Source organism: Aplidium turbinatum, chromosome 16, assembly GCF_918807975.1.
Source record: "Aplidium turbinatum chromosome 16, kaAplTurb1.1, whole genome shotgun sequence".
Lineage (NCBI taxonomy): Eukaryota > Metazoa > Chordata > Ascidiacea > Aplousobranchia > Polyclinidae > Aplidium > Aplidium turbinatum.
Genome location: NC_137487.1, coordinates 16,810,136 through 16,836,211, shown reverse-complemented (window position 1 = coordinate 16,836,211; position 26,076 = coordinate 16,810,136). Strand labels below are relative to the sequence as shown.

General features: G+C 38.3%; 3 protein-coding genes across 3 annotated transcripts; 2 read left to right on the top strand and 1 right to left on the bottom strand.

Moving 5' to 3' along the window:
• The first annotated feature begins 2,434 nt into the window (after positions 1-2,434).
• On the top strand, positions 2,435-5,412 carry LOC145785092 (uncharacterized). The gene is made up of 5 exons (XM_082596790.1): positions 2,435-2,816; positions 3,635-3,723; positions 3,893-3,957; positions 4,569-4,699; positions 5,219-5,412. Exons 2-5 carry the CDS (start codon positions 3,675-3,677, stop codon positions 5,277-5,279), a joined length of 306 nt encoding a protein of 101 aa, XP_082452916.1. The 5' UTR covers positions 2,435-2,816; positions 3,635-3,674; the 3' UTR covers positions 5,280-5,412.
• Positions 5,413-9,630: 4,218 nt separating this feature from the next.
• LOC145785708 (uncharacterized) lies at positions 9,631-13,580 on the top strand. The gene is made up of 4 exons (XM_082597403.1): positions 9,631-9,739; positions 11,580-11,647; positions 12,463-12,602; positions 12,697-13,580. The coding sequence occupies exons 1-4, from the start codon at positions 9,688-9,690 to the stop codon at positions 12,743-12,745; spliced, it is 309 nt and encodes a 102-aa protein (XP_082453529.1). The 5' UTR covers positions 9,631-9,687; the 3' UTR covers positions 12,746-13,580.
• A 572-nt stretch (positions 13,581-14,152) lies between these two features.
• LOC145785694 (transcriptional activator Myb-like) lies at positions 14,153-22,162 on the bottom strand. Its single transcript, XM_082597388.1, has 18 exons — positions 21,926-22,162; positions 21,276-21,406; positions 20,719-20,903; positions 20,296-20,424; positions 19,919-20,069; positions 19,629-19,748; positions 19,241-19,351; positions 18,973-19,081; positions 18,661-18,775; positions 18,302-18,462; positions 17,983-18,068; positions 17,559-17,723; positions 17,294-17,406; positions 17,046-17,157; positions 16,681-16,788; positions 16,419-16,529; positions 15,895-16,281; positions 14,153-15,674 (listed from the first exon to the last, which is right to left on the bottom strand). The coding sequence occupies exons 1-18, from the start codon at positions 22,137-22,139 to the stop codon at positions 15,567-15,569; spliced, it is 2,616 nt and encodes an 871-aa protein (XP_082453514.1). The 5' UTR covers positions 22,140-22,162; the 3' UTR covers positions 14,153-15,566.
• Between the last annotated feature and the right edge of the window lie 3,914 nt (positions 22,163-26,076).

Here is a 26,076-nt window from a genome sequence, read left to right as displayed (position 1 = left end):
TATTTCAAGTTTACTGCTTGCCAACAGCAAGTGTTCTGTGACGTCATAATGATCATTATGATAAAACCTATAGTTCTAGGAGATTTCAATTAATCGCAGGATTTTCATTACATTAATTAGTTGTAAATTACACTACGTAGTTGAAAACTACAAGAACTTCACAATGTTCTCCCAGCAGTTCAAGTTTAGTGTTGGGGGTGAAGATGATGTCATGCTTTTTTCGAAGTACTGAATGACAAGACTGAAAGTTTGGGCTTATTCAAACAAATACATCAGCTAAGATTTTGAAGCTTTTGAAAAATTCAATCAATCAATCAATGTTTTATTTGTCAGTAACAGGAACATAGGTACATGTTTGAAATATGCAATTAATGTACACAATGCAAAGTTACACAAGTTCCCATACCGACTGGGAGACAACGAAACGACCATACGGTCTACAAGTCAATTGCCACCCTACGGAAATGACGATTTTGCCATTTAAACTAAGCTTACAAGAGAGAGAGAGAAGAGAGAGAAACCTTTTCTTTTGTCTGTTGCGACAATTGCGACAATACGAATAAAATAGTACCATAGCTATCTAAATACCACAACAGACAGGAAGCAGCGAAAGACTATATCAGTCATCGAGTCAGCTGCTTCCCAGTTCTTAATGTGACAAATGTCAAGCATCGGCAAATTACGTTGAAACAAGATAGGCTGATGTTCAGTAATATTAATGAAAGAAAAAAAATCATGTGCTGCTGCGATCCTCAAGTGAAGTCCTGTGGTTTTTTATTCAAATATAAACTTTATTCCGCGTGATTAAAAATAGGAAAAACTTTTAAAATCAATAAACTCTTGTAGCAAGGGCGTTTAAACTTCAGTGCAACAGAGAAAAGTTCAAGCCAATAAATAGTACAAGACTATACGAGTAAAAACATTTTTAGTAACAGTATTACAATACAAAAATAATCAAAATTTAAAAAAAGGTATAGGCCTATTGTTCTGTCATAAAAGAAATGGCTGAGTGACTCTCAGTGTGACCTGTTAGGCTGCATGAAACTAGCGAACAATCCTGAAACTAGTAAATGAGAAATATTTGAGTGTAACCGAACAACACAATAGGTCAATAATGTTTTCTTCAGACGAAATTTAACAAATCAAATCCAGGCGACGTATCATTACAAAGTTTGAGCCCAAAATAACAATTTATGACAATTTTTGTCACTTTTCCACTGACATAAAGCAACAAAATTTAAAATCAATTAAAAAAAAATCAAACACTTCGCATTCAAATAAAAACAAGAAAAAAAAAAAAAGCACTTTTGTCGATTTAGGCTATGTGCGATTGATCCAAACTTATCTGGCAGCCCTGCTTAAAAACTGACTAGGCTTGATTGCTGGCCAACGTTCGATTTTTATGTCAAAAACTAAGTAATTTATCATTAAAAACTCTTGCGCTGGTTTAATTAAATTGATTTATACTGATACAACACACACTAATACAGAAAAGTTTAAAAAACAACTGAATTTAAAACAAAAAATTTTAGGACAAACTTTGAACGGATTTGATAATGGGCAGCAAACAAGATGTTACACAATAGAATGTAAAACAATTAATCCACATGGCTTACTAATCATTGAGCTTTTGAAAAATTAAGCTTTTGAAAAATTGTTTGAAAAAGAACTCAAAACCTTGTAAAAGAAAGTTATTTCTTTCGACACAAGATTTCATTGTCTTGATTTGGCTTCGAAATTATTTTTCTTGTAAATAATGTTGTTTCTTTTTCAGACATTTTTCATAGAGTAGGCTAGCCTAATGTTTTGTTGTATTTCCATTAAAAAAGCTCGTTTCGAACTGCCCGAGAATAAGCTGGTTGATTGAAAAATACGTTACAAATCCCAATATCGAAAATATTCAATGTTTTTTCATCTTTATTTTTTTTTCATTTTTATACCGCCCAGATTTGTGGATTCTAGATAGCCCTCAATTATCATAAGTATAAAAAAATTTATCACGTCATCTCAGAATAGATGCAGTTTATCTTGAATTAACAATCACTGAAACATTTGTTGATGACGTACAACCAATCGACTCGATGATCTATTGTCGACGGAACGGAAATGGGAATTACGTAATGCATGCAATGTGACTCAATAGGGTTTGTTTTTATACGGGTTACTAAGTTAGCCCGGATGATATCATAAATGCATCACTGAAAGAGAAGATGATGCTACCATACCACTTTACAAGTAAATACAGCAGGTAGATGGCTGAAACTACAAAAGTCTATAAATTCGCATATAATGTAGCCTACACAGAATTATCAGGTATTATTATTGTTTTAAAAGCAAGTTTAAAAAAGCTTTTAATCATTTTCTAAGTAGAACTTTTATGTTATAACTTTTTATTCATATTTTATTTCAGCTTAAGAGAAAGTGGCTAGTTGTTATTAGAGTTATTTTTGTGCTATGTTACCAAGAAAAGAATTGTTTGACTTTGTTATGAATAGCCTGCATACAAACGGTTGATCGTGTTTTCCCAGACAGCAAACCAGTCCTTTTTACAATGATTCAACGTCTGCAGACGTTGAATCAGTGCAAAAATCGATGATTTGCTGTCCGGATTACCATTGTGATGCATGTATAGTTGACACGTAAGCGATTGAAGAAGTGCCGAATTTAGAAGTAGCTCAACGCCATTAGATACCCGTGTACATGCAGCATCTAACTGCTTGGAGCTACAAGCGTTGCAGTCAAAGGAGTTTGATAGTCGATGCATCCAGACAGAAACGTCGAAGTTGATTATTCAAAGAAGCAATTGCAAATCTACAGTAGGGCAAAGACATTTTTATCAAACTCAGTTACTATTTTCTAATAACCTTTATTTTCTAATCAAAGATTCTATTTGAATAATGACCTTCTGATGATCCTCAAAAAGGGTGAAACAGGCTGTGGAGGTTATTATAAAGTAGGAACTGAATTTGATGTATTTTACTCTGCTTGGATTTTTGCTTGGCATTGAGCACTTTTTGTAGTTGGCATTTATCGCACTAAACTTTAAATAAAAAAAGAAATGCTTTTAATATTGGAAGAGTCTATTCCGTACAGTAGCTTGTTAGATTAACTTACTTACCGGTTTTATTGGAGTACTTTTTTTCACTTTTTATATGCCGGTAGTAGCTCCCGACTCTTTGATTTTACAAGTTTCACTGTTGTAGCCTGCAAGGCCTGAGCATTTCTGTGCTTCCAGCTTTAACCATTGCAGTTAAACATCAGCAGCTCTTGTGCTTGAGCATCAAAATACGATGTTAAGTTACGTTTGTTCGATATTCTGACATGGTTTTTCTCATGTTTTTCTTCCTTACTTTTCATAGACTAATAAGTAGATTATCCACAGCAGCAGATTATCCACAAAACTTGGCTACTTTGTAAACCTGGCATCTTTACGGATTGACCAAAAAATGTCAATAAAGTTTGAAAGTCCTTTCATGTGACCAGACCTGGAATCTAACCTAGGCCTGGCAGATGCAACCAGGAAAGACACTAATCAGCAGACTGACAGACTACCAAGCATGAGCGTTAAGTCAAACAAAATTTAAAAAAATTATCAACTTTATCCAATTACTCTGTGCACATGTTTTATCAACAGGTAGATTTCAGTTTGTGTTTAAACCAACGATTTGATAACAATGAAAGCTATTGTCTTCTTTTGTGGATTTCTTCTTCTGGGTGTTGTATGTAAGTATGAATCGAACTTGGTTAACACAAGTAGGCTACATAGGCTACAAACTTGAGACCTCGTTTATGACAGTTACTTTAATAGTGGTAATCACAGTAAGCTAATCATAAGCTAAAAACAACACACAACATCATAAATAATAATTTATCACTTGAAGATTTTTCTCAGGCAGCAACCAAATAGCAGATGATTGTGAAGAACTGCAAATCTATCATTCCGACGGCACGCTGTATGTAAGTATGATTGGTTTGATATGGTTGGATAAACTCAATTATTCTGTCATATTATTCATTTCAAGAACAGTTTAATGAGAAAAAACCTTGATTCTTAGAAGTTGTAAAAATATATAACTTTGTGAGAGAATTTATTTTGTCAAAATTTTAAGGACTTGCTTGACGAAATAGAGTAGCCCGATTGTGAATGCCATAAGTAAGACATGGAATCAAAAGCTGCGTTTCCGGTTCACCTGGGATAAAAAACGTGGATACTCATAGGCTACGGTACTTTTATATGTATTTAAGAACCGACTTTGAAGTAATCACTTTTACGTTCAGTCAGGGGCGGGCTCAGTAAGCAGCCTTAGAGGGGGGAGACCACATTTCAACAAAACACAATAATGTCTAGGCTTACATTTATCCATTGTGTTTTGTTGAAATGTGGTCTCCCCCCCTCTAAGGCTGCTTACTGAGCCCGCCCCTGACTGAACGTAAAAGTGATTACTTCAAAGTCGGTTCTTAAATACATATAAAAGTACCGTAGCCTATAGGGAGAGAGGGGCGATTCGCGTCTATTGTTCTCCCTCGATCCGCCATTGTGCTTACTTTAACTAAGTTACTTTCTACAGAGAACGTGCTCTTGCATCCAGATGAATGGAGCTTGCTCGAGAGAATTCAATGAAGTTTGCGACACAAATTTGAATAAATACTCGAACCCTTGCATAATGTGCTACCAGGCTGCGGAGCTGTGGAACTACAAGTAGGCTATAAGTCATTTTACTGAAAAAAAGCAAACATGACTGCATGGAATCGAAACTAGAAACGCATAATAAAGAAAAAGATATTTCCGATAACATTGGTTTGAGATCAAGTCTTTTTGGTCGATCAAACGTCACGGCAGAAGTTAATTTTACTGTAAAAAACTTTTGCGGATGCCACGTTTCTTGTTTTCCACATTGAAAAAGCATAAAATATTTACATTTACTGACAATTTCCTTTTCAACAAAAGATCGAAACAGCGAAGTTTTATCGCAAAGATACGTGGGGTCATACAACTTTCTCTCTTTGGTGCGTTTGAACAATAAAACAGGCTGCATGTTATTTCTTGTTTGGAGCGTGGAGAACAACGTCTTAAACTCTTTTCCAACAATGCAAAACTTTCTTTTGAAAGACTTTACATGACAAAATAAAAATATTGTCACAATCCATTACTTTAGATTACTTTTACCGCGATAACTTTTGCACAGTTGTCAGGCTGCTTACTGTGTATTATTTCTAGCTCCACAGTTGTCGTGTACAAAGGAAGTGTGCAAGATGGAGAATGTGACTCGGAATCATGAACAAGGACAACACAACGTCAGATCGGCATTAACACCAACAGCTTCGACAGTTAAACAATGTCTGACGCTTTAACGAACAATCAAAGACGTCACAAGAATTAAAAACTAATTTGTTTTGTAAATGTCATATTATCGTTGCTACTTTTTACAATAAATTGTTTCAACGGTTGAAAACCAGTGACATAATAAATGTATGTGGACGTCTGATTTCTTCTTTCTTGTATGTTTTCTAAGTATTTCAGTGTTGTTTGCTCTTTACTATTTTCAAATTCCATCTCATATGATCTACGTCAGGGGTGTGCAACCTTTGTTACAGGAGGGCCAGATATAAATAACTGGGTGAAACCGCGGGCCGCACGTTTATTTAACATATGATTTCTAGTAGTTGCAGGCACAAAAGAGTAGTTTTTCTTGTTATTCGTGTTGTTCTTATATTAGGGGTTATCTCCTTCCAGAAATAATAAGTTAGGACGCATAAATTTCTGAAGAAAACTGCTATTCAAATTTATTGTCACACTGTCTTTAAACGAGCTCAGTGAGAAGTTTGCAGCTGGCTTCTTTTCCTGACGGCTTTTTCCAAATTTACTTTAATGGAAGTGATCGCAATTCGAAGTCCATTTTTCAAGTGTTGGTCTGTCAGAACCGATCAATAGAGAGATTTCATGACACCCGTTTTAGAAAAACATGTTCGCACAAATACGTTGAGCCAAAAAGTGCCATTTTTGAAGCCATGGATTTTTGAAATGTGGAAAGTCATCTTAGTTGAAATGTTTTCGGTAGCCTAAAAATCGCCAAGATTCATTTTTAAATACTTTGCTTTCAAATCCTTTTTCTCTTGAAGATCAATCAGTTCAAGTTGAATATCAGCTGGTGCTTTGTCAATTGGCGAAGAGAATATATCAAACAAATGTTCATGAGATTTGAAGTCCTTGAAACGAGCCAAAAATTCATACAACAATTTTTCAAATTTAGTTTTCTTCTCCGGATGCATTCCATAGTCTCTCAAAGTTGGAAAGTGGAAAAGATGTCCTGTCTGTATGTGAGTTTTCCAAAGTCGTACTTTGTTCATAATGCCTTTTATGTGACCATACATTTTTAGAAATAATTGATTAAACTACCATTCAACGTTTTATAGGCAGAGAAAACTTTTTCTCGAACCGTAGAAAATTTCATGATCAGATCACCGCTTCAATGCGTGATGGAAAGCTACAGATAAATCTGCATCTGGCATTACAGAGTGCAAAAAACAGTGTTGCAGAACGCGTTTTCGAATATTAAATTCTCATCAGTGCAACTACGTTTATGAACGCAATAACAGCGGTTAACTTTAAACTTAATACAATACATTACAAACATTATAAGGACATATTCTCAGTGTTCAATTAAATCCAGAGACATCAGAATTGAAAATTAAATACAATGGATTGGCGGTGGCCGGTGGGAGACTTCTAAAATGGTTAACAGAAGGTGCGAAATCTACAATATTCCACTCCACAATGAGTTGTTCAAACGTACCAGACTAAACTAAATTACCGTATAAACATGTTTCGCGGGCCGCACACAATTCAAAATTGGCACATCTTCGCGGGCCACATAATTTTTCTTTGCGGGCCACATTTGGCCCGCGGGCCGCACGTTGCACACCCCTGATCTACGTCAATGCTGAGTTGTGGAGTTGTGGAACATCTGTCAACACCCACTCTAGATATCTTGTAGATTGTAAAAGTTGTCATAAGGCGCAAGCGATCAGCCTACCAACATTTCCGAATACTTTTATCCAAACTTTGAAGATCTTCAATATTTAATCTATTGAACAAAGAATATGTATTTGACCTTGATTTCAATTTGTTTTTAAATCCAAACAAGTTCATGTGATCGTGAGGCTGAAAAAGAAACGTAGCCTATCACAGTTCAATTGCTTTTATTTCTGACCATCACAGCAAAAACAATATATAGAAGGCCTAATATAGCAATATATATAAGCTTCAATATAGCAAAGGTCTAAAAAAGGGTAGAAGCGACAAAACGCGAACGTTATATTGTACTTGAGACCGAAATAAGTGTTAAGTTAAAAGAAAATTGGCACGGTCGCAACACTTCCAGAAAAAGGAAGGGGCGGACCCAACAAGTAGCATTAAGGGTGAAGGGGGCGATTTCAAAATACAATGATGTACAAGTTTACATTAATCCAACCTAGCAAATACACTGTAAATAAAGTTACTTTTCGTGTTTTAGGGGTTTGTCGCCCAATCTCCCCCTTCTGGATCCACCACTGGAAAAAAGTTTACACATTTACGTTGTTCAGCATTTAGAATACTGAACAACCTAAATGTCGGCTGCATAGCCGAGTGGTGAAAGCGCTGGAACGGCAATCGAAAGGGCGCCGGTTCGACACCGCTCATAAGTATGCAGTTGTGTTTTTGGCAGGACACTTGCAATAAAGGCATGCCTCAAAGTGGACATGAAGATTGACTTCATTGCCTTCCCGCTCACTTAATCTAAATCTTCAACCACCAGGTATGGGATGATGAGCACCTTTACGTGGTCCCTCGTAGCAGTAGCCGAGTTCAATTACAAATGAAAAGGCGAAACGAAGCTCATCAAAAAGTCAGCACCAGGTGTAAGTCTGGATACGACAAACAAAAAAGTATTTTATAGCATGCCTTTAGACTTTTGTATATTTTTTTCAAACTCATTGCTACGAGCGAATGAGTTTTCATGGTCTGAAGAGAATTTACTTGAGAAGTTTGAACGCAGCGTGCGCTATTTCACACAGGAAGGTATCCGGAAACAATTGTTAATAATTATTCGTCAATGTATTTTGCTTGATGACTTCTGAATATGAGTAGTAATAAGAAGATTTTAAATGTGAAACGAGCGCTGTTTGACTCCACAGTCCAGTAGTTAAACCATTGCGACTTGATTCGTTTTGTTTTCAGTCAGATGTTCACCGAAAGTTGTTGGTTTGTTGATTTTTGCCAAAAAAAATCACAATCTGGAGAAAAGACTTAGCCGGGCTAAAAGAGAACATTCCAAAACAGTTGATGTTTTTGCGGAGGCAGCCATGACTTAGGCTTGTTTGAAGTTTTGACAATTAATTGGTTGGCCTATTTGAAATCGAATACTTCCGTGACACAGCACACCAAAGATTAGCGATTTCATTTTTTTCAGCTGCAAACGTTTTAGAAAACAGCAAACAAAACCGTGTGCTTTCGTTTAATGTTTGTTAAAAGTAATTCAACGTCAAAACAGCGGGTGCAAAGCAGCATGATGGTCAAATGCTAAGAATTTTCAAGTTAATGCGTGGTGCATTAGATTTGATAGCATTTCCTTTTGCTGCTTGTTGACCTTAACAACTTGGCAACTTCGCAAACGACAACTTCACAAGCAAACAAAGATTTCCTTCTTCTCAAAGCTGTTTATAAAAGGAAAAGCTAGTAACAGTATGTGGAATAAAAATCTAAAAGCTACAGAAAGCCAGACACAGAATTATCAATGGCATGTATGTTTTCACACAGCCTAACGCTGCATTTTCAGCTGGTAAAGATTGTTCTCGACTCTCTACAAGTCTAACAGCTTTTAAATAGCCGGGTGGTGGCGCTGTTGTTAAGTCATTGCACTAGTGCTACTGCTTTTAAAACGTTAAGTTACGTTTTAAACAGACTGCTCAAACTTTTCGTCGACAATGTTGTTCAGTGCAGTATCGTCAGTTCAGTTTGTTTTGCTTTGTTTTGCTTTTGCAGAACTCTTGTGTTCTGACGACTAAAACTTTTCAAGTTAAAAACAAGGACAACGAAACAATGCACGACATCTTATAGCCGCTGTTCGAAAAACCTAATAGCCTATATTTGTCCGGCGACTGTTGTGGGTTTAGAATAGCCAAAGGTAGGATTAACTAAGGCTGGGGATTTTGAACAATTTCCCGTTTCTAAAGTTAGTTCATCAAAAACTGCAAAGTCATGATCAGATATTTGGATCGGACTCGGTAGGACAGACTTGATACAGACAGACCTGACTATCGACACACGACGAGTGCAAATCTCTGCTTTGTTTAGAAAATAAGGTTTATTTCAGCTTAAAGTGAACTTTATTTGAATTTGTAATATTTGCAAAACCTAAGTTATTTTAAATTTTCGTTTTGTATCTTGTCCAGGCAATTGTTCTGATTTGATTGTTTGAATTTGTTTTGATTTTTTTAAAATGTAAAAAAAAATTTAAAAAAGGGCTTAAGTTTGCCTGAATTATTGCGAATTGTAGGTCCGAGGAACAGGCTCTACAGAAACATACAATTTAAGATTTTAACAATTTAACATTTTTTGTTTCATTATTTTTTTTATACTGCATCTTTTTAATTAGACTTAAGCTAACACTTTACCATACTTGACTTGTTTCACGGCAGCTCGAAAGAATGAAATTTGTCCTACTTTGTGTTTTCCTTTGTCTGGTCTGCGCATGTCAGGGTGAGTATTACCAACGTCAGTGCCGGTCTTTGGGATGTGCAAACCGTGCGATCGCACAGGGCCCGCAAATTAGGGGGCCCGCAATTTACTCAGAAAATGCAGTAATTTTGTCATTTTCAAAGGAAAAATTCAACATGTGAATTCAGCAAAGGAATTCGCAGCAAGAAAATATAGAGACTCAACGAATTCAACCTATTTCGTCGCCTGAATATTTCGTACCCTGAAAAGATCAAGAGAAAAAAAACGACATAGCCGAAATCGCTGATCGGAGTTGCCGCAAACATTTCAAAATTTCTCGATCTTTTCAGGGAACGAAGTAGGTTGCATCCAGACTTAACATACTGTAGAGACATACCTTTATTTCCGAAAAATGCCAAAAAAAGCATGATCTTATCCTTTTGCTATGCCACCGGACAGCACCATTTCACAGTAATATTCATACCTAAATTTTTGTTGAACATGCTCTCAGAATGTCCCAAATTCAAAGTAATTTTTCAAAATTTTCTGGGGGAGGCCTCCCACACCCCCCGCCGCTGGTTGTCGTTTTTGGCAATCACGCCGCCACCGTCGCCCCTCCCCTTTCAAAGTACCTAACTAGTAGCTACGCCGCTGAATTGGATTATTGTCATTGGGGCCCGCAAAAGCATATTCCGCACAGGGCCCGAAAAACCCTAAGACCGGCACTGCCAACGTCAATTGCTGATGACACAAAATCGATTTAATTTTTAGCTGTATTTGTTTTCTTTTCAATTAGCATACATTGAAAGAAAGCATTTTTGTTTCGTTGTGAGCTGAAAACAAACATAGCCAAAAATAAACAAATCTTTAAACTTATGGAATCTACAAAGCGCGCATCATGAAAACCAGTGATTTCGCGAGATGCTTATCAACATCTAGGAGTAGTGACATTTGAAGTTCTTGGCTTGGTTTTCTAACCTTGAATAACTAGATTAAATTTAGGAGCAAAATTGTTGGAACGCCTGGTTAATCTAATCAAAAAATAAAGAGCCCAGAATGTAGATACCAAACTCATGTTCAGCAAACAAACGTTTCGAAAACTATACTGTCTTCATCTTCAGTGTTATAAATGTGTTTTAAACAGTGTTTTAAACATTTATAACACTGAAGATGAAGACAGTATAGTTTTCGAAACGTTTGTTTGCTGAACATGAGTTTGGTATCTACATTTTGGGCTCTTTATTTTTTGATTAGATTGAATTTACTATACGTATATTGATTTTTTTGTCTGCTTTAGTGTATAAGCTACTGTAGGCCTTCGTGTTTAAAAAAAGCGTGACCGAATTCTCGTTTTAGCAGCCACTCAATTTCTTCGTTTTTATTTCGTTTCAAACTAAATTTTCTTAAATAATTTTGTTTAGCTTAGGAATGCCTTTTAAAAACTTAAATTTAGTTTATCATCTAAAGGATTTTTAACAAAACCACTAAACTTGATGCAATGTGTTTTACTCCCAAACAATATCAAATCGATTAATTGATTGTGGGGACCAATATCCTCACACAGGTTCGCATACTTGTAGTAGGCCTAGAAGCTTTCAACCACTGACGCAGGCCCGGCCATCGAAATTGACAGAATGGAGTTTTCCCTTGTTGCTGAAATATTGTTGTCTGTGAATTAGTTGATCTACCAGTTGGTGCTAAATGGTGAGTTGTCCTAACAATGAGTTGTTTAAGCGCACATCCCGAGACTCAAACCTGCGTCGCTTGATCTTACTGATTTTTCGAATAATTTTAAACAAAATGCAAATAGTTATACTTTATTGCAGGCTACGTTGAAGACGTTTTTGTCTTTTACTGATGTCTTTACTGTACATTCACTTAGGTTACTTCGGAGGAAAAAAACGATATGATTGTGATCGACATGGCGAGACACAAGATATTGGACCTATGGTAATCAAGCAGAAGTGGCGTGAGGAAACTACTTTAACATTACGAAATTCTGCCAGATCCAAATGACTGCAATGACACGGCCAAGCAACCACATGTCATAAGAGGTTACCGTCCAATTGTGACCCTTCTTTTTGGCACGGGGGCCCCCGATCTAAAAGTGCCCCGGGTCCCCCATAAGCTAAATCCGGCCCTGGAAGTAGCAAATAGCATTGTTAGACCTAGCGAGACAGACCTAGCTTTACGAAGCTCGGTTTACTATGGGCTCAAGCTCAACAACAAAAAGGTGCAATTAAAGATCACTTACTAAAATGTGCATTTCTAAATTAAGCATTGAACAATAGTCTGCTGTCTTAAAACAATGAGGTTGGACATATAGCCTGAAAAAAGACTTTTACATAAAAGTTTTTCAGTTAGAAAACCGAATCTTAGTGTCTTTTGATATTTTAAACGACGCATCAGTGGGTCACGGCGTACGTTCGAGGATCACTGTAACACACAAATGAAGCACAACCAATTTTTAAATGTCTTGATTTATCAGTCATGCTACAAGTTCGAAACTTCCATGGACCCATTGAAGATGCTTTGTGGACCTCCGGTTTAGAGCCGCTGATATACCCCATAGCTGAAAGCATTATTGGCCTAAGCCATAGCCTCGGTCATGGCCTAAACTATTTTTTTCTTGATACAAAACTGGATTATTGCATACTTTCGTGTGCGTATGAATCCATAAATCAACCACTCCGCTGAAATTGAAAATAATATTGTTCGAATAATCAAGCTTAAAAATCAATTTGAATTTTTTTCTTATATTTTAGAAGCCCTGCAGTTGTCGGGAGTTGCGAGGTCTTTGCCCTAGAAATGTACACCCAGTTTGTGATACCAATGGAAAGAAGTATTTTAACCGATGCCTGCTATGCCAGGTGAATGGAAATGGAATCGAAGCAGATCCCAACGGGTAAGTCACCTAACTCAAACGTCTTTGAACGAACACAGGCATTGAGACGTTTCGCATGGAATCTTCCAACTTGTTGTCTCTTTATTGTTTTTAGATTCTCCAAGATTCTCTATCAACCTTGCAACTCTCCTCCGAGAAGATAAAGTCAGAATGTAAATCTCATTATCTGTACATAAACCAACGATTAAACTGCATTGCAATAAAGAAATCTCCTGGTGAAACTACAAAATTCACCTCTATCCTCTATTACCATAACCGTATGAGATGGAAGTGCAGGATCGCTTCTCCGCTACAAAAAAAACATCGCGAATCGGGGCAAAAATGTTCAGTTATTTGAACAAATTGTAAAAAATCGTAAATTGCTGCGCTTTCAAAAACATATTCGCAAAGACCAAATTTTATTCGATCCCCCAAGATGCTATGACTAATACTCATCGCTAGTTTTCCTAAGGCTATTAAAAAACTGCAAAATATGCCCGGCGGGCAGTTGCTCCATCAGGGGTTGTTTAAATATAATGTGACGGTATTTTTCGGTTTGGTGTTGAGCATCGACTGTTCTATCTTGCCCAGTGCTCATCTGGTGGAGAGAGTAGAGCAGTGCTGGTCAAACAAAATAACCTACCGATTGCCCCTGGATATTTTCAACGTCAACGGCTATAACAACTATTAAGATTTTCTCCCCCCCATTATATTTTGTTAAGTATAATAACATTCTTCGTCTTCTATTATCCCAGGCGTTGAATCAATGTAAAAATAGGTTGGTTTTCTATCTAGAATAGCGGCTTTGGTCCATCTTTCTCACCGACTTCATACAACAAAGTAGTTGAACTTGTAAATATCGATTGTATTTTGCTAATTGTCTCATATTATTTGAATTAGATGTCCCAAACTGCTGGTTGTGAGTTATTCTTCAGCAACTGAGGTCGTCAAAAAAAAAAGTGATTTGTTCATCACAATCAATAAACTTCTCGCTTGTTTCCATTGAGGATTCTGAAGTACAAGAAACTGAGATAAAAAACAGCTTTCCAGTTAATTCGGATTAAGTGGACGGAAAGGCGAGGAAGCCAATCTTCGTGTCCACCTTCAAGCATGCCTTTAAGTGTCTTACCAAAGATGCAACCACGTGCTTTTGAGCGGTATCGGACCGGAGTCCTATCGAACGAAGGAATACACCACTCGATCAGATTTTTGTTTTGACAAAACTTCAGCAGTTGCTGCATTGCAAAGTTGCTTTATTTGAAGCTGTTAAAGGATCGTTGTTAGTCAGGAATGCTTGCAATTTCTGTGCTGCCAGCTAGCAAATCAGCTATTTGTTCATATTGATTCAATCTCAGCAGGCGTCGAATCAATGTAAAACCAGCTGTGTCTGGCTGCGATTTCATTGCCTCAACATCAACAAGATAATGCAAGTTGTAAACTTGATTTTGCGTTCAACTCCCTTTCATACTTTTCTTAGAATCATGAGGCAAATCAATTGCTGTTTCATGAGGCGATCAACACTGAACGAAAAACCAATGGAATATTGGTGGCAAATAATTAAGGCGCCAAACTTTTGTTACAACAGTTTATTTGTAAAAATCTACACGATAAAAGTTCAAAAAAATTTCGCTTGATTTCAACACACAACAATAAATCAAACACGATTTGATTTCAAAAGAACTTTAACAACAAATAACAGTGAGATGACACAAACGACGTCACACAACACGTGATCGTGACGTCACAACTGTACAGTACACGGGAACAAAGACATAGATCAAAAAGGCAAAAGATATTTTTTATGATTTTAAAGAGAAGGTTAGGAAAACTAGTTTATATGACTGATAAGCGGGGACCATCAGACAGCAAAATCTGTCATTTTTACATTGATTCAACTCATACAGACGTTAAATAAATGTAAAAATGACAGATTTTGCCGTGGGATATAAGCTCAAGCATCAAATATCGAACAAGAGCGGATGCAGTCTTTACAAAAGGCTGTTCCAATATCATGTGAGGTACCTGGGGAAGGGGGGTGTCAGAACAATGTATAAAATTATACAGGGAGACAAAACCCAGACAGCCAATCAGTCGTTTTTCAAGTCTGCAGACGTTGAATCAATGCATAAAACGACAGATTTGCGATCTGGTAAAACGTCTCATCGGACAAATAGGTGATAAGAGTTGAATAAACGCAAAAATAACGTCACTTGATATTCAAACAGCCACAAAGGAAACGAAACAACTTCCTTCACCAAGTTAAAGCAGCATCGGTTAAAGTCAGGCAAGCAAAACGTGGAGCAGCGACATCGCGTGGAGGAAGTTTGTGACAAAACTAGCAGCTTCATTGGAAAATAGACAATTGTATGACGAAACCAGAAGCAGATGATCAACAAAAAACGTAGTTTTTTGTCATCTCAACATTGTATGACGATGACATAAAAACAAGTGATTTGTGAAACAATTGAATCACCTTGTGTTTTTCGATGGGTTCGTAAGTAAGCATGACGAAATACAGACCGTGGTTAACGAAAATGCTTCGATTGGACTTCAAGTAAGTTGCATTGTTCGCTGCAGTGATGACGCAACGCTCTAATGACGTCATTAAAAGCACCACACTAAAACTACAATAGACACAGCGTAAGATACCTCACTTAGGATGGGAATATATTATTATTTACAACAAGATGTAGAAAATATAACAAACGATGAAAATCACAAAGAGGTAGAAAAAATAAAATTCTCTGTAGCAAAAAGGTGAGCCAGAAATATTTGGACGTTCGATCAACGTAATGTGAGTTGAAATATATTTTCATCAAAATAAAACAAACGAATGAATCAACCGCGTGTCGGTAGTTCCATCTTGCGGAAAGCTGTGTGGTGTTTTCAATCCGCACGGAGCGCTGCATTGGACCCTTGATGTACAGCACTCGGCTCATTGCCCAAGTATTGAAGCCATTCCAAGCGGGATTCGAACTTCGGTCCTTAGATGCCAGATGGGCTGATGAGCATTAAATAAGACTTGGCTGCTTCCGTCATGCTCTGTTGATCATTGGTCTTCCCACACGCTATCTCCTCCCATGCAGAGTTAAGCTGATGAGAAAAAAAATAAAGAGCTAACTAAAAACAAGTGATGAAAGCAAAATAAAAATGTATAGTTTCCATCATCAATACATGGAAATGAACTTAATATAATCTCATGCTGACGTCGTATACATAGAACCAGTCACAATGCAAATTCCATAATACGGAAGTAATTTCTTGGCCATGGAAACATGTGAAATAACCTAGCCTAGTGATCCACATGGGCTACCTGAGCTGTTTCTCTGGTTCTTCTTCTCTTTCCCATGAAGGTCGGTTTCATCAGCGATTGCAGTGAGGTGGTCGATGACGTCAACGTTGATGACGTCAACGTCGATGACGTGAGCGTTGCGTCAGATTCGTCGTCGGTGAAAAATCGAGCAAAATCGTCATCGATCAAGTTGGGATTGTAAAAAGACAAATCCGGATCGTAATCGTCTAAGACATCAGCGCCGCCAGAGGGCGACAAGGAGTGGTTGGTTGCTGGATAATCAGGAGAGGTGGACACAGGATCTGCAGGTGAGTCGGATTCAAACTTTACGTCTCCAACTGGAAGAGGAGCAGGAGAAAAGAAGGAATTGCAGGATGAAAATGCTGGAGGAGGTGGCTCTTGCAAATCCTAAAAAACATAACCATCTCTCAATTCACCGTGTTACATGACACCACCAGGAAACGATGACGTCAGGAATGACGTATGATCTAAAGCGCTGATCAACCAACTTTAGCTTCAGGATGGCAGCAAGTCTTAGTACTTACCACATCTGTCTTGGTGAGGCCGGTTTTGAGGGAGACCTGGCAGTTGATGTTCGGGGAGCGAGTTTTCATCCAGTCATCACCGAGCAGCAAAGCTTTGCGGACTCGATCAGGCTGAACAACAACGGGTTCTATTAGGTAACAATAGGGTTGTAGTGGAGCCATAAACAGGTTGATTGTAGAAACAGGGTATCCAGTAGCGTAATGCTTGAGAAAAGTGAACAAAAGCTCCAGTCTGAACGTCGCCAGCCGGTTGGAAACTTACTTTATAAGAGGCGTCGGGCTTCGAGCGCTTGGCGCTAGGTTCGAAGTCGGTCTTCTCTTCTCTGTTTATCATTTCGAACAAGTCGTCGAGAGAATTCGGTGTCAAAGGCTGGAAAGGAAGGGTGGGTTTAAGCGGCGTTTGCAGCAATGGAGCCATACCCCAGACAGCAAATCAACCATTTTTTACATTGATTCAACGTATACGGGTTCCAGCTTCACATGGTGAATCTGGGATAGTAAAAAGATAGACTCTCGGCCCCAGAGGCTTACACAACGACAGGTTTGTGGGAACGTAGTTGGCGAGGTACATTCTTATTAAACTGGCTCATCTATGCTCACAGGTCATGATAGATGTATGTAGCTTACCATTGAGATGGCCCCATGTCTCTTTACTTGAGCTGCCATCGCGTTTTTGAAAGGAGTTGGGGTCCTAGGCACAGATTCGGCAATCGAACGGTACAGGTTGGGTGTTGAGCCACTGAAAAGAAAATGTAACTCTTACACATTTCGGTTCGAAAAAAAAATGACCCACTTATCACAATAACTCTACAAAGATAATGTGATGCTAGGGCATGGTCATGATTAAGATATTGAAAGGCAATATATTTTCTTACTCGAAGTTTTCTTTGTTCTCTACTTTGACTGGGGTGAGAAGCATGTGGCTTTGTTCCTTCACAGGTGTGGAGGTCAGGGAGGGTTGCTCCATGTTCATCGAGCTGTTCATGAACTGAGTAAGCAAAAGAAGAAGTTAGAAAACTTCACCGTCTGTAAAATTTTAATTCATTCCATAACGTTGTTTTGTCTATTTTTTTTAAAAGTGTTTTACTGCAACTTAAATAAAATTTTAGTTGCAGTAAAACACGTAGGTCTAAAAATTACCTTTGATGGAGAGAATGGAAGAGATTTGATCGGAGTAAACTTATGAGCCGGTTTTGGTACGAACGGTTTGACGTCGACCAAAAGGTCAAGGGGTTGAGAGGAAGACATCGATGAAAGGCTACTATAGGTCATGCCCGGGTTATTCGAGGTCGCGTTCTCAGAAAACTGTTGCAAAAAACAGAAACGTGCTAAAAGCGCATGTTACGACAAAAACATCCAAAACTGCTTCTCGCCAGGTATCCCAACAACCACCAGACATGAATGTTGCCAGTTGCCACGCCGTGGTAAATCAAGAATTTTCCGGGTTTCGGTAGCAAGATGCCAAGCAAAATATTTGATATTGTGTAAATATGAGCAAAAGTATAAAAATGTTCGAGTTGTTACATTTTTCATAAAGTTTTGTTCCTAACACTCGGGTACTTACATCGTGCATTTGGGAAGACACCGGAGGCATGCTTGAAGCAGGAGGAGTTCCAAGATCACTTTGATTCTCGGAATTAATGAGTTCATCTGAAATAGAATATTTCGGCGTGATTAAATGTCGCACACAACTTGGGCCGCTCAGGCAAGCAAAGTATGTGGTCTCGGGTTAATTTTCAAACGGTTTTAGCACTGCAAATTTTGTGTTCTTAGAAAACGTAGCCACTTAAGATCGAACTTCAAAAGAGAGAAATTTTGAAGGCTAGACACTGTTTTACAACTACAAGACTTTTTCAAACAGATCTATCAACCACAGGACCAACCTATCATTGATTCGGTCAGCTGGTCATCAGATGGTTTAGTGTCAAGCATCACGAGCTGTCGAGATGCCGGGCACTTCACCTGGCAGTTTCCAGGCAACGGGGTCTGGTTGGTGGGAAACACGTGCTGAGGATTGGGTTGCTTCCGAATGTGATGACGTTTCCTGCAAACAAGATTTGTTTGAAATGGGTAAAAAATATCTTTTTATTTGTTATTTATAACAGTACTAGAAGAATAGAGGCACCCCAGACAGCCAAGCAACCGTTTTTTTAGATTGATTTAACGTCTTAAGACGTTGAACCAGTCTAAAAAAACGGTTGATTTTTTTGTCTGGGGCTGTGCTTGTACGGTTGAAGCATACCTCTTCAAAATAGTGGGAGGTGAAAGAAATTTTGTCGCAGCAGGGGACATCATTGGGATGAGTCCGTTGGTGGTGCGTGAGAGCGATGCAAGGTTTTTGCTTGTCAGACGAATTTCTGCAAGACAAGGCGGAGTCCAGGTTATTCATTGGTTGTCATAATCCTTGATCAAGTCAAAGTTAGATGAAATCGAAAATGCGGCCGTATTAAGACACAGCGGCTGACCAAACGAGGTTTCAAAGTGTTGCAGGTTAAGCAAATTTGACTCAGAAAATATTTTATGCTAGCATAGAAAAGAAGTCAAAGAAACTAACCGGTTTTTCCTGTTTTTGACATCTGGGTGAATTTGATGGGAGTCACTTGTTGCTGGCATCCTCCTGTTCCCATGCGGGAGGGATTGATGCAAGTCCAGCCGTTGGCATCCTAAAGACACAATGCGTTCAATTATTAGCTTAAGTAAGAGGTAAGCTTAATAATATATTAAGCGATTCTTGGAAAATGACAACGACGGAGGTGATACAAATGCAAATTAGGGTGTTTCCGAACTTGTACAAATATTTGCCCAACAAACAAGCTCCGTACCTTCGATATATCTGGAATGCGGATGATGTTCATGCCTTTGAATGGAGAGAGGGACTCAGCACCGCTCAAGTCGACCAGTTGGTACTTCTCTCCGTTTACCTCATGTTGGATCTGACATAATAGGTGCCATTATAATAACGTAATAAGAGCTATTGTAGTCGATGTGCAAAAGATAGATTCCCGTTGACCAAAGTTGCCTTTTTTAAGTCATTTTAACGTTTAGTGAAGTTAAGATATAAAAAACCAAGTTTCGCTAGATGTGTTGTTATTGTGCTATCAAAGCATGTAGCAGTATAAAAGCATCAGCGATAACCATCAGCTACAAATACTTTGTTTCATTTTCAAACGCGTGTGATAATTGCTATGTCACAATGCTAGAGACAAATACCTGAGAATAATCGTGCTCTTGCGAGAGAACGAACGACGTGTTGTGATTGGCTGAATCATTAGTGACGCCTGATGGGGTATACACTTGAAATTGACCAGATACGTTGTTGGGATATTGTCCCTGCAATGCACATGATGCTTTAATGTGGAATCGGCAATAATCAGGTTTTTTGGAAATAGTGACAAGAGAAATTCACTTAGCCGACGAGGTGAGACAAATTTTCAAAACAACTTGGTAATCCTAAGTAGCTTTAACTTTTAACGTGATAAAACAGGAAAGCAAATACATACCTGAGGACTCCACATGGGCAAAACTGGGTGTCTTGCTAGAGATCCCAATCTTTCCAGCACAAAGTGGGGCATGGGACCGGATAGGTACCCTTCATTTTCAACTTTTCTCTTCATTGTCGAGTTCCAGTGATTCTTTATGGCGTTGTCTGTCCTACAAAGAAAATCGATGACTTTAAAAACAGATAAAACTTCGCTCACGAAAAGTCTCTTTTGATAGGTTTGCACCACCTTGCAGAATTTTAGCGCAACTTTACCTTTGACATGTTAATGGTAACCCAATGAGCAAAATCTATCTTTTTTACGTTGTCTGCAGACGTTCAATCAATGTAAAAAAGACGGATGTTTCTAGCTGAGGAAATTACAAAGCAAAGACCAACCTTCCAGGCAGCAACTTGGCGATCTCTGCCCACCGGTTTCCGAGTCTTTTGTGGGCCTCAAAGATGACCCTGTCCTCATCCTCCCCCCAGGCGCACTTCTTTATGTCCGGATTCAAGTGGTTGTGCCACCTGGTAACACATGGATGTTTAGTTTGACTGAAAGTTCCCAAATATTTTCCGATAAAGATCATAACATCTCAGACAGCAAAATCCGTCATTTTTACATTGATTCAACGTCTACAGACGTAGACAGACTACAGACGTCTACAGACATAGAATCAATGCAAAGTGACGGATTTTGCAGTCTGGGATTGAACACTAGGACAAATTCGGTTAAGAAACTAGTTTATAACGAACATTTGATGCATCGTGACGCAAATTTAGCATCAGATTACGAAAAAGTGGTTTGGTACAAGTAGTCACCTTTCTCTGCATTGCTTGCCGATCCTCCCTTTGAGATGCTTCGATATGAGAGACCATTTTTTTGGTCCATATTTCTTGACAAGCTCCACAACTAAATCATCTTCTTCCTTCGTCCAGGGACCTTTGACGAGGTCCGGACTGAGAACCTTCTGCCAACGTTGGAGACACTGGATGTCGGAGCGATCCTGGAGGAGGAGAACGGCAAAAGTTCAAACACCATTGTGAAAAATTTTGTAAGTTTGCTGAAATTTCTAAAATAAATATGAGCATATAGATTTCAACGTCAACGTGTTCATAGTACCAGAAGCATGCTTTAACAATCATTGTCGAGAAAAAACAAAATGAAAATATTTCGTTAATTCGTTGAAAAAGTTCATTTACGCAAGCTAAAACATATGGATACAATCTAAAGGCAGAGATTTTATTGTCAGCGTGCTATATTATCAATAACGTGCTCCAACAATTATTTTCGAAAAAATACAACATGACCACAGATTTTGCAAAGTCTCACGAAATATCTACCGGCAATCGGTCGAGTTTAAACATACGACTCTTACCTCAAAAAAGGAAGCGATTTTCTGAAAGTCCTCCATACCGTGCTTATCCACAAGCTGCTTGAGCTTGTCGTCTTCTTCGCTACTCCAACGAGTTTTTGTTAATCTTTTCGAGTGACTGCTCGATAGAATGCCTGCAAAGCCAAGCGGCGATGTATTGACTAACACGTCTATCCTCGGCTTAGACAATTAAATGCCCTGACAAGAAATTTACTTTAAAAATATTTTTTACGAAGTTCTGTATAAGATGATTAGTAGAACTAAGGTAACTTAGGTATAAGCGTCACTTCGTTGCTAAATATGCAAGCTGGAAATTTTAGCCAGTTTATCAGCTCTACGCTTTGCTGCAGGCTCAAGAGACGAGTGACAAATCAAAACGATTAATCAAAATATCATAGCAAATAAGCAGGAAATCCGCTGTGCAGTCTACTCTTGAAATACATTGACAAGAGTAATATGAGCTGTTGTGAAGGAGGCTTCTTATGTCAACAACGGCTACCATTGTTTCAAGTCTGCCTTTATATATTTGTTTATTCAACAAGCAAACAGGAAATGCCCACAAAATAAAAATTGTGAAGTTTTAATACTTCTCAGCTCGAACAATTTTTATTTACGTTCAAAAGCAACTTGATATTATTCAATCTTTACTGTACCTTGGTTGCTGGTAAAAATGTGCGGCGTCTTGACGTCATAATCGTGGTCATAGTTTGATGACGTGGATGAGTCTTCTGACGCAATAGATTCGGTGCGGTACAGCGGCGTGTGGCCGGAGCTGACGAGGCCATTGTGACGAAACGTGTTCATGTTGCTGACGTCATACGAGCTGAGGTCGCATGGCAATTTAGTGGGATGCAGAACGCTTAACATTTCACAACATTTGTCAACCTACACGTCTCTGAAACAATGGAAAGCGCATCAAGAAAAATGTTATAAGCAGGGGTATGGAGTCGGAGTCGTTGAGAGCCAACTCTGACTTGATACAAAACGATTGAACTATAAATTTTTTGAAAGCAATTGTTTTTTTTAACTGTTGCTTTTTGTTCCCCGTATTGCGGCCTAAAACTTGGCACAAAAATGAAAATGCTTGTTCTTGTCAGTTTTTGCGAAAGTCGTTTCAATTTCCATCACAACATACGTGAAACTGAACTTAAAAAAAAATGCAAAAGAGCAATAGTTAAAAAACTGGCAACCCTCAAAGATCTGGCAACATTGAAGTTAGAGTCGGCCAGTTATAAAACCGAAAAGTCGGAGTCGTATATTTTTCGCCCGGCTTTACAGCTCTGGTAATAAGCCACTTGGTGCATAAACAACGTGAGACAAAAGCTATTTACTCCAGGTGAAAACAACGCGGTAACTCTATCACTCAATAACATACATTGTGTAAGACTTCCATCATCCAATAAAGTTGTTAATAAACTTTACCAAAAACTTTAGACTAAACCAACACGAAGAACAAAAGAGTGAATAGGCTTTTCGGGATGACGACTAGAGGTATTCGATGTCTTCAAAAGCTGCAAGTCTGAAAACGCCTCGGCGATGAATAGGAATGAACAATAACAAACCGGCATGCTCGGACAAGCAGCCATTCCACTACGAGCCGTGATCGCTGCGACCATACCATGACGTCACAGAGCCAGCCTTCGTAAATAACTCAGACTTGAAATATCAAAAACAGAAAATATTCGCAAAAACTCGACCAAAGAAATAAAAATATAGATTTTAATGTTTCAACTTATGAAGTTTTCTTGTGACTGTCTTCTTTGTGTACCATCCCTGTGCCAGGCTTAGGCGTTCATGCATAGTTCTTTGCATTTATCTCGGTATTTCACTGTATTAAATTTTTCTAGTGACTTAAGAACTTAGTTTATTACCGTCACTACTCATCTACATAGTCAAATAAATTAAACAGTAAACGCAAAATTAATACTTTGATCGCATATCGGCTGACGTAAAATCTGTGTTGTATGACGTGCAGTCGACACCACCCTGGCTTCATTGTAATCTGTACAAAACATTTCAAATCTGCATCAGCTCATTACTTGCAATGCTTGCTATCCGTTGTAGTTTTGTTACTATACAGTATCACAAATGTTACTATCACCCTGGTCTTTGCAATCGCCAAGTAGAACTTCTTGTATTGTTGGCCTGTAGCTGCCTGGCTTCATCTGTGTATAGCCTGTCTCACACGCGCTAAGTAATAAATTGCTAATCCCCTTCAAGGGGGGCCATGAGAGGAAACGGAGGTTCACCTTGCCCGAGCTGCACTGGCGACAAGTTGAGAGAGCGACAGGTTTAATACAGGGATTTGCACTTTTTTTCTGTGCTTTTAATCTTCAATGAAAACGTGAGAGAAGTGCCAGACAAAAGTACGCTCTGGCTATGTCAATACGGCGGAGTCAAATTCCAATGATCGGCCGATTTAAATTATGAAAAGGCCACAAAAAACTCATTCATGGCTGTTTATACAAGCTCTCTTAAAGGCGAGTCCAGGCTGGCCGTGTCCTCAGCCCTAATAAATGTCTAAATCATTTATTGGCGAAAAGAAATCGTCGATTGTAGCATTGCAAGGGCTATTTCTGTCAACAAAGCGACGATAAAGTTTGTAAAAACATTGCTTTGTTGTATCAAATTATAAAAACTTCACTAATGGCTTCGATTGTCAACAATTAAGCCTTCCGACTGAATGATAGCTTTCATTGTGACGTGATGGGAATGTCATGTGGGGACACAAACACAAGGTTGAACAAGATTCGGCTTCGATTTGGCCGTGACATTGCATGATAATTTACTAAGCTTTAAAGATGCTAACTGGGTCATTAAAGCATTGCCGGTATGCCCTAAACATGCTGTGAGTAAAGAAATGAATAAAAAAATCTCAAGATTCAGTCCAATGGCGTGTTGGTAATAAACACATTGTGGGAAATCGTTAAGCAAAGTAAACATTTCATATTTCGACATTGAATGACGGATTTATAAGAGCTCTGACGTAATTATTACCCGGGTTTATGACCCTTGAAGTCTTGAGCGAACTTGGAGCCGACGCCATGTTTCAATTTTGCGATCTATTCCAGCATTGTTCCAAACTGGCTTTTAGAACCACACGCATACAAGCAACAAGGCACCAGTATAACATGACAAAGATATAGAAATATTCAAAGCAAATTTTCTTTGCTTGACACTAAACGAAAATTTGCAATGACAATTTTTTCCAGAAGTAGGCTAAATCGTTTTTTACGAATTTTTCTTCAGTTTACAAAACGCAACCATGTGCTGGAGGAAGTCCTGTATCATTCATCAATGAAGACCAGGAAGATCCAAAAATAATAAAATTACCGAAACGGAAAATTCAACAAATAGAACCGCAAAGCAATTTCGATGAAAATGGTCAATTGCTGAAGCCGTCCATTCATTGCCCGTCAACAGTTTGTAAGAATAATGTTTGATGCCGCAGATTGACAGGCAATTAGGCAGATGCCTTTATATTAAATGGAAGCGCCACTTTGTTGGCAAGAAATGACGCGCTTCAACTGGTAACAGATTGATGCCTCGACATTTTAAATCCCGGTCGCCAAATAAAAGCAGAAAAATCAAAAAGACTGATTTTGAACAAGGAAAACCCCCGTTTTTTTTAATGTTTTTTCAATGTTGGTTATCTTTAAACAAACGCAAATAACTTGATGCTTAAGTCAGTTGTCCCTTGCACGTGGCAGGAAGAAAAGTTTTGAAAGGCTGATGAAAAGTTAAATCTTCAAACAATGTCAAGGTTAATGGACCATGACCGACTATTAAACGGTCACTTCCTGGCCAATCACAACTAAGCAAATCAACACTTGGGCTCCACCTAAACCATTGTGACATCACAATAGAATCCACGAGCCTTAAAGCCATAGGTTTGCCAAAAACAAACACATATTAGCCGAGCAAAAAATATCCAAAGAGCTTTAAAAATGTAGTTAAGTTTAAATGCTAAGCCTATTTTTCACTTTCCTTCGCAAATACTTTAATGAAACGAAAGTACAAACGAAACAGAATCTTTAGCTTTTACACGGAAATCGCTGATACCACCAGCCATGAAAAAAGGACTCACAGTGCATCAAAACGGAAAAGCATTTTGATCATGGATGAAAACGTTTATTTAACGTTTACAGATGCGGAATCAACGTTGCGATGAGCCGCCGTCAACAAAAAAATTAAAAGGATGTTTAAAGTATTTTTGGAATTTTGATGAAAATACAAGAATCGGATTTTTGTTGACAATGATAATAATGAAGACCGAACTTCCGGGAAATAAAAAAAATCGTGAAGTTGAGCGAAAAAGAAAAAGTGATAAGGTACAAAGGAAAGCACGAATCTATAACAAAAGGTTAAATACCCGTTTCCACATAATATCAAGTAGGTCCAGGTGAAGGGGGCGCCTGGGCCATTGTTGGCCCACAGACCTACCATTATGACACAATACACCAGCAAAGGTAACAAGATAGCTTTGGATACAATGGGAGAGAATTCCAGATGACTGTGTTCACGTTGCTTCAATCAACTTAAAACATTAACCTACCACGAACTTCAACGACAACACGAGTACGAGTGAAACTACATCAAATAACTTGTTTTTGATAACTGGTTAAAATCGGAAGTGATTGGTCTTTGCCAGTACAAGTCAGAATAACAATGAAAAGAACGTGTTAACAAAAAGATGAGATTTGTTAGAGCACGAGGAAGAGTTAGTTCCCACAGATGCTCGACCTACAGGAAATTTAAATTCCCAGATAAAAATGTAATGCGACACGCTAACTTGAAAGCTGTG

Coding starts and splice junctions, on each gene's coding strand:
- LOC145785092 (XM_082596790.1), top strand. CDS start 3,675: ATGAAAGCTATTGTCTTCTTTTGTGGATTTCTTCTTCTGGGTGTTGTA. Junction 3,724..3,892: donor TCTTCTTCTGGGTGTTGTAT/GTAAGTATGAAT, acceptor GATTTTTCTCAG/GCAGCAACCAAATAGCAGAT. Junction 4,700..5,218: donor GCGGAGCTGTGGAACTACAA/GTAGGCTATAAG, acceptor TATTATTTCTAG/CTCCACAGTTGTCGTGTACA.
- LOC145785708 (XM_082597403.1), top strand. CDS start 9,688: ATGAAATTTGTCCTACTTTGTGTTTTCCTTTGTCTGGTCTGCGCATGT. Junction 9,740..11,579: donor TCTGGTCTGCGCATGTCAGG/GTGAGTATTACC, acceptor ACATTCACTTAG/GTTACTTCGGAGGAAAAAAA. Junction 11,648..12,462: donor CACAAGATATTGGACCTATG/GTAATCAAGCAG, acceptor CTTATATTTTAG/AAGCCCTGCAGTTGTCGGGA.
- LOC145785694 (XM_082597388.1), bottom strand. CDS start 22,139: ATGTTAAGCGTTCTGCATCCCACTAAATTGCCATGCGACCTCAGCTCG. Junction 19,749..19,918: donor TGCCCATGTGGAGTCCTCAG/GTATGTATTTGC, acceptor TGTGCATTGCAG/GGACAATATCCCAACAACGT. Junction 19,352..19,628: donor AAGAGCACGATTATTCTCAG/GTATTTGTCTCT, acceptor CTATTATGTCAG/ATCCAACATGAGGTAAACGG.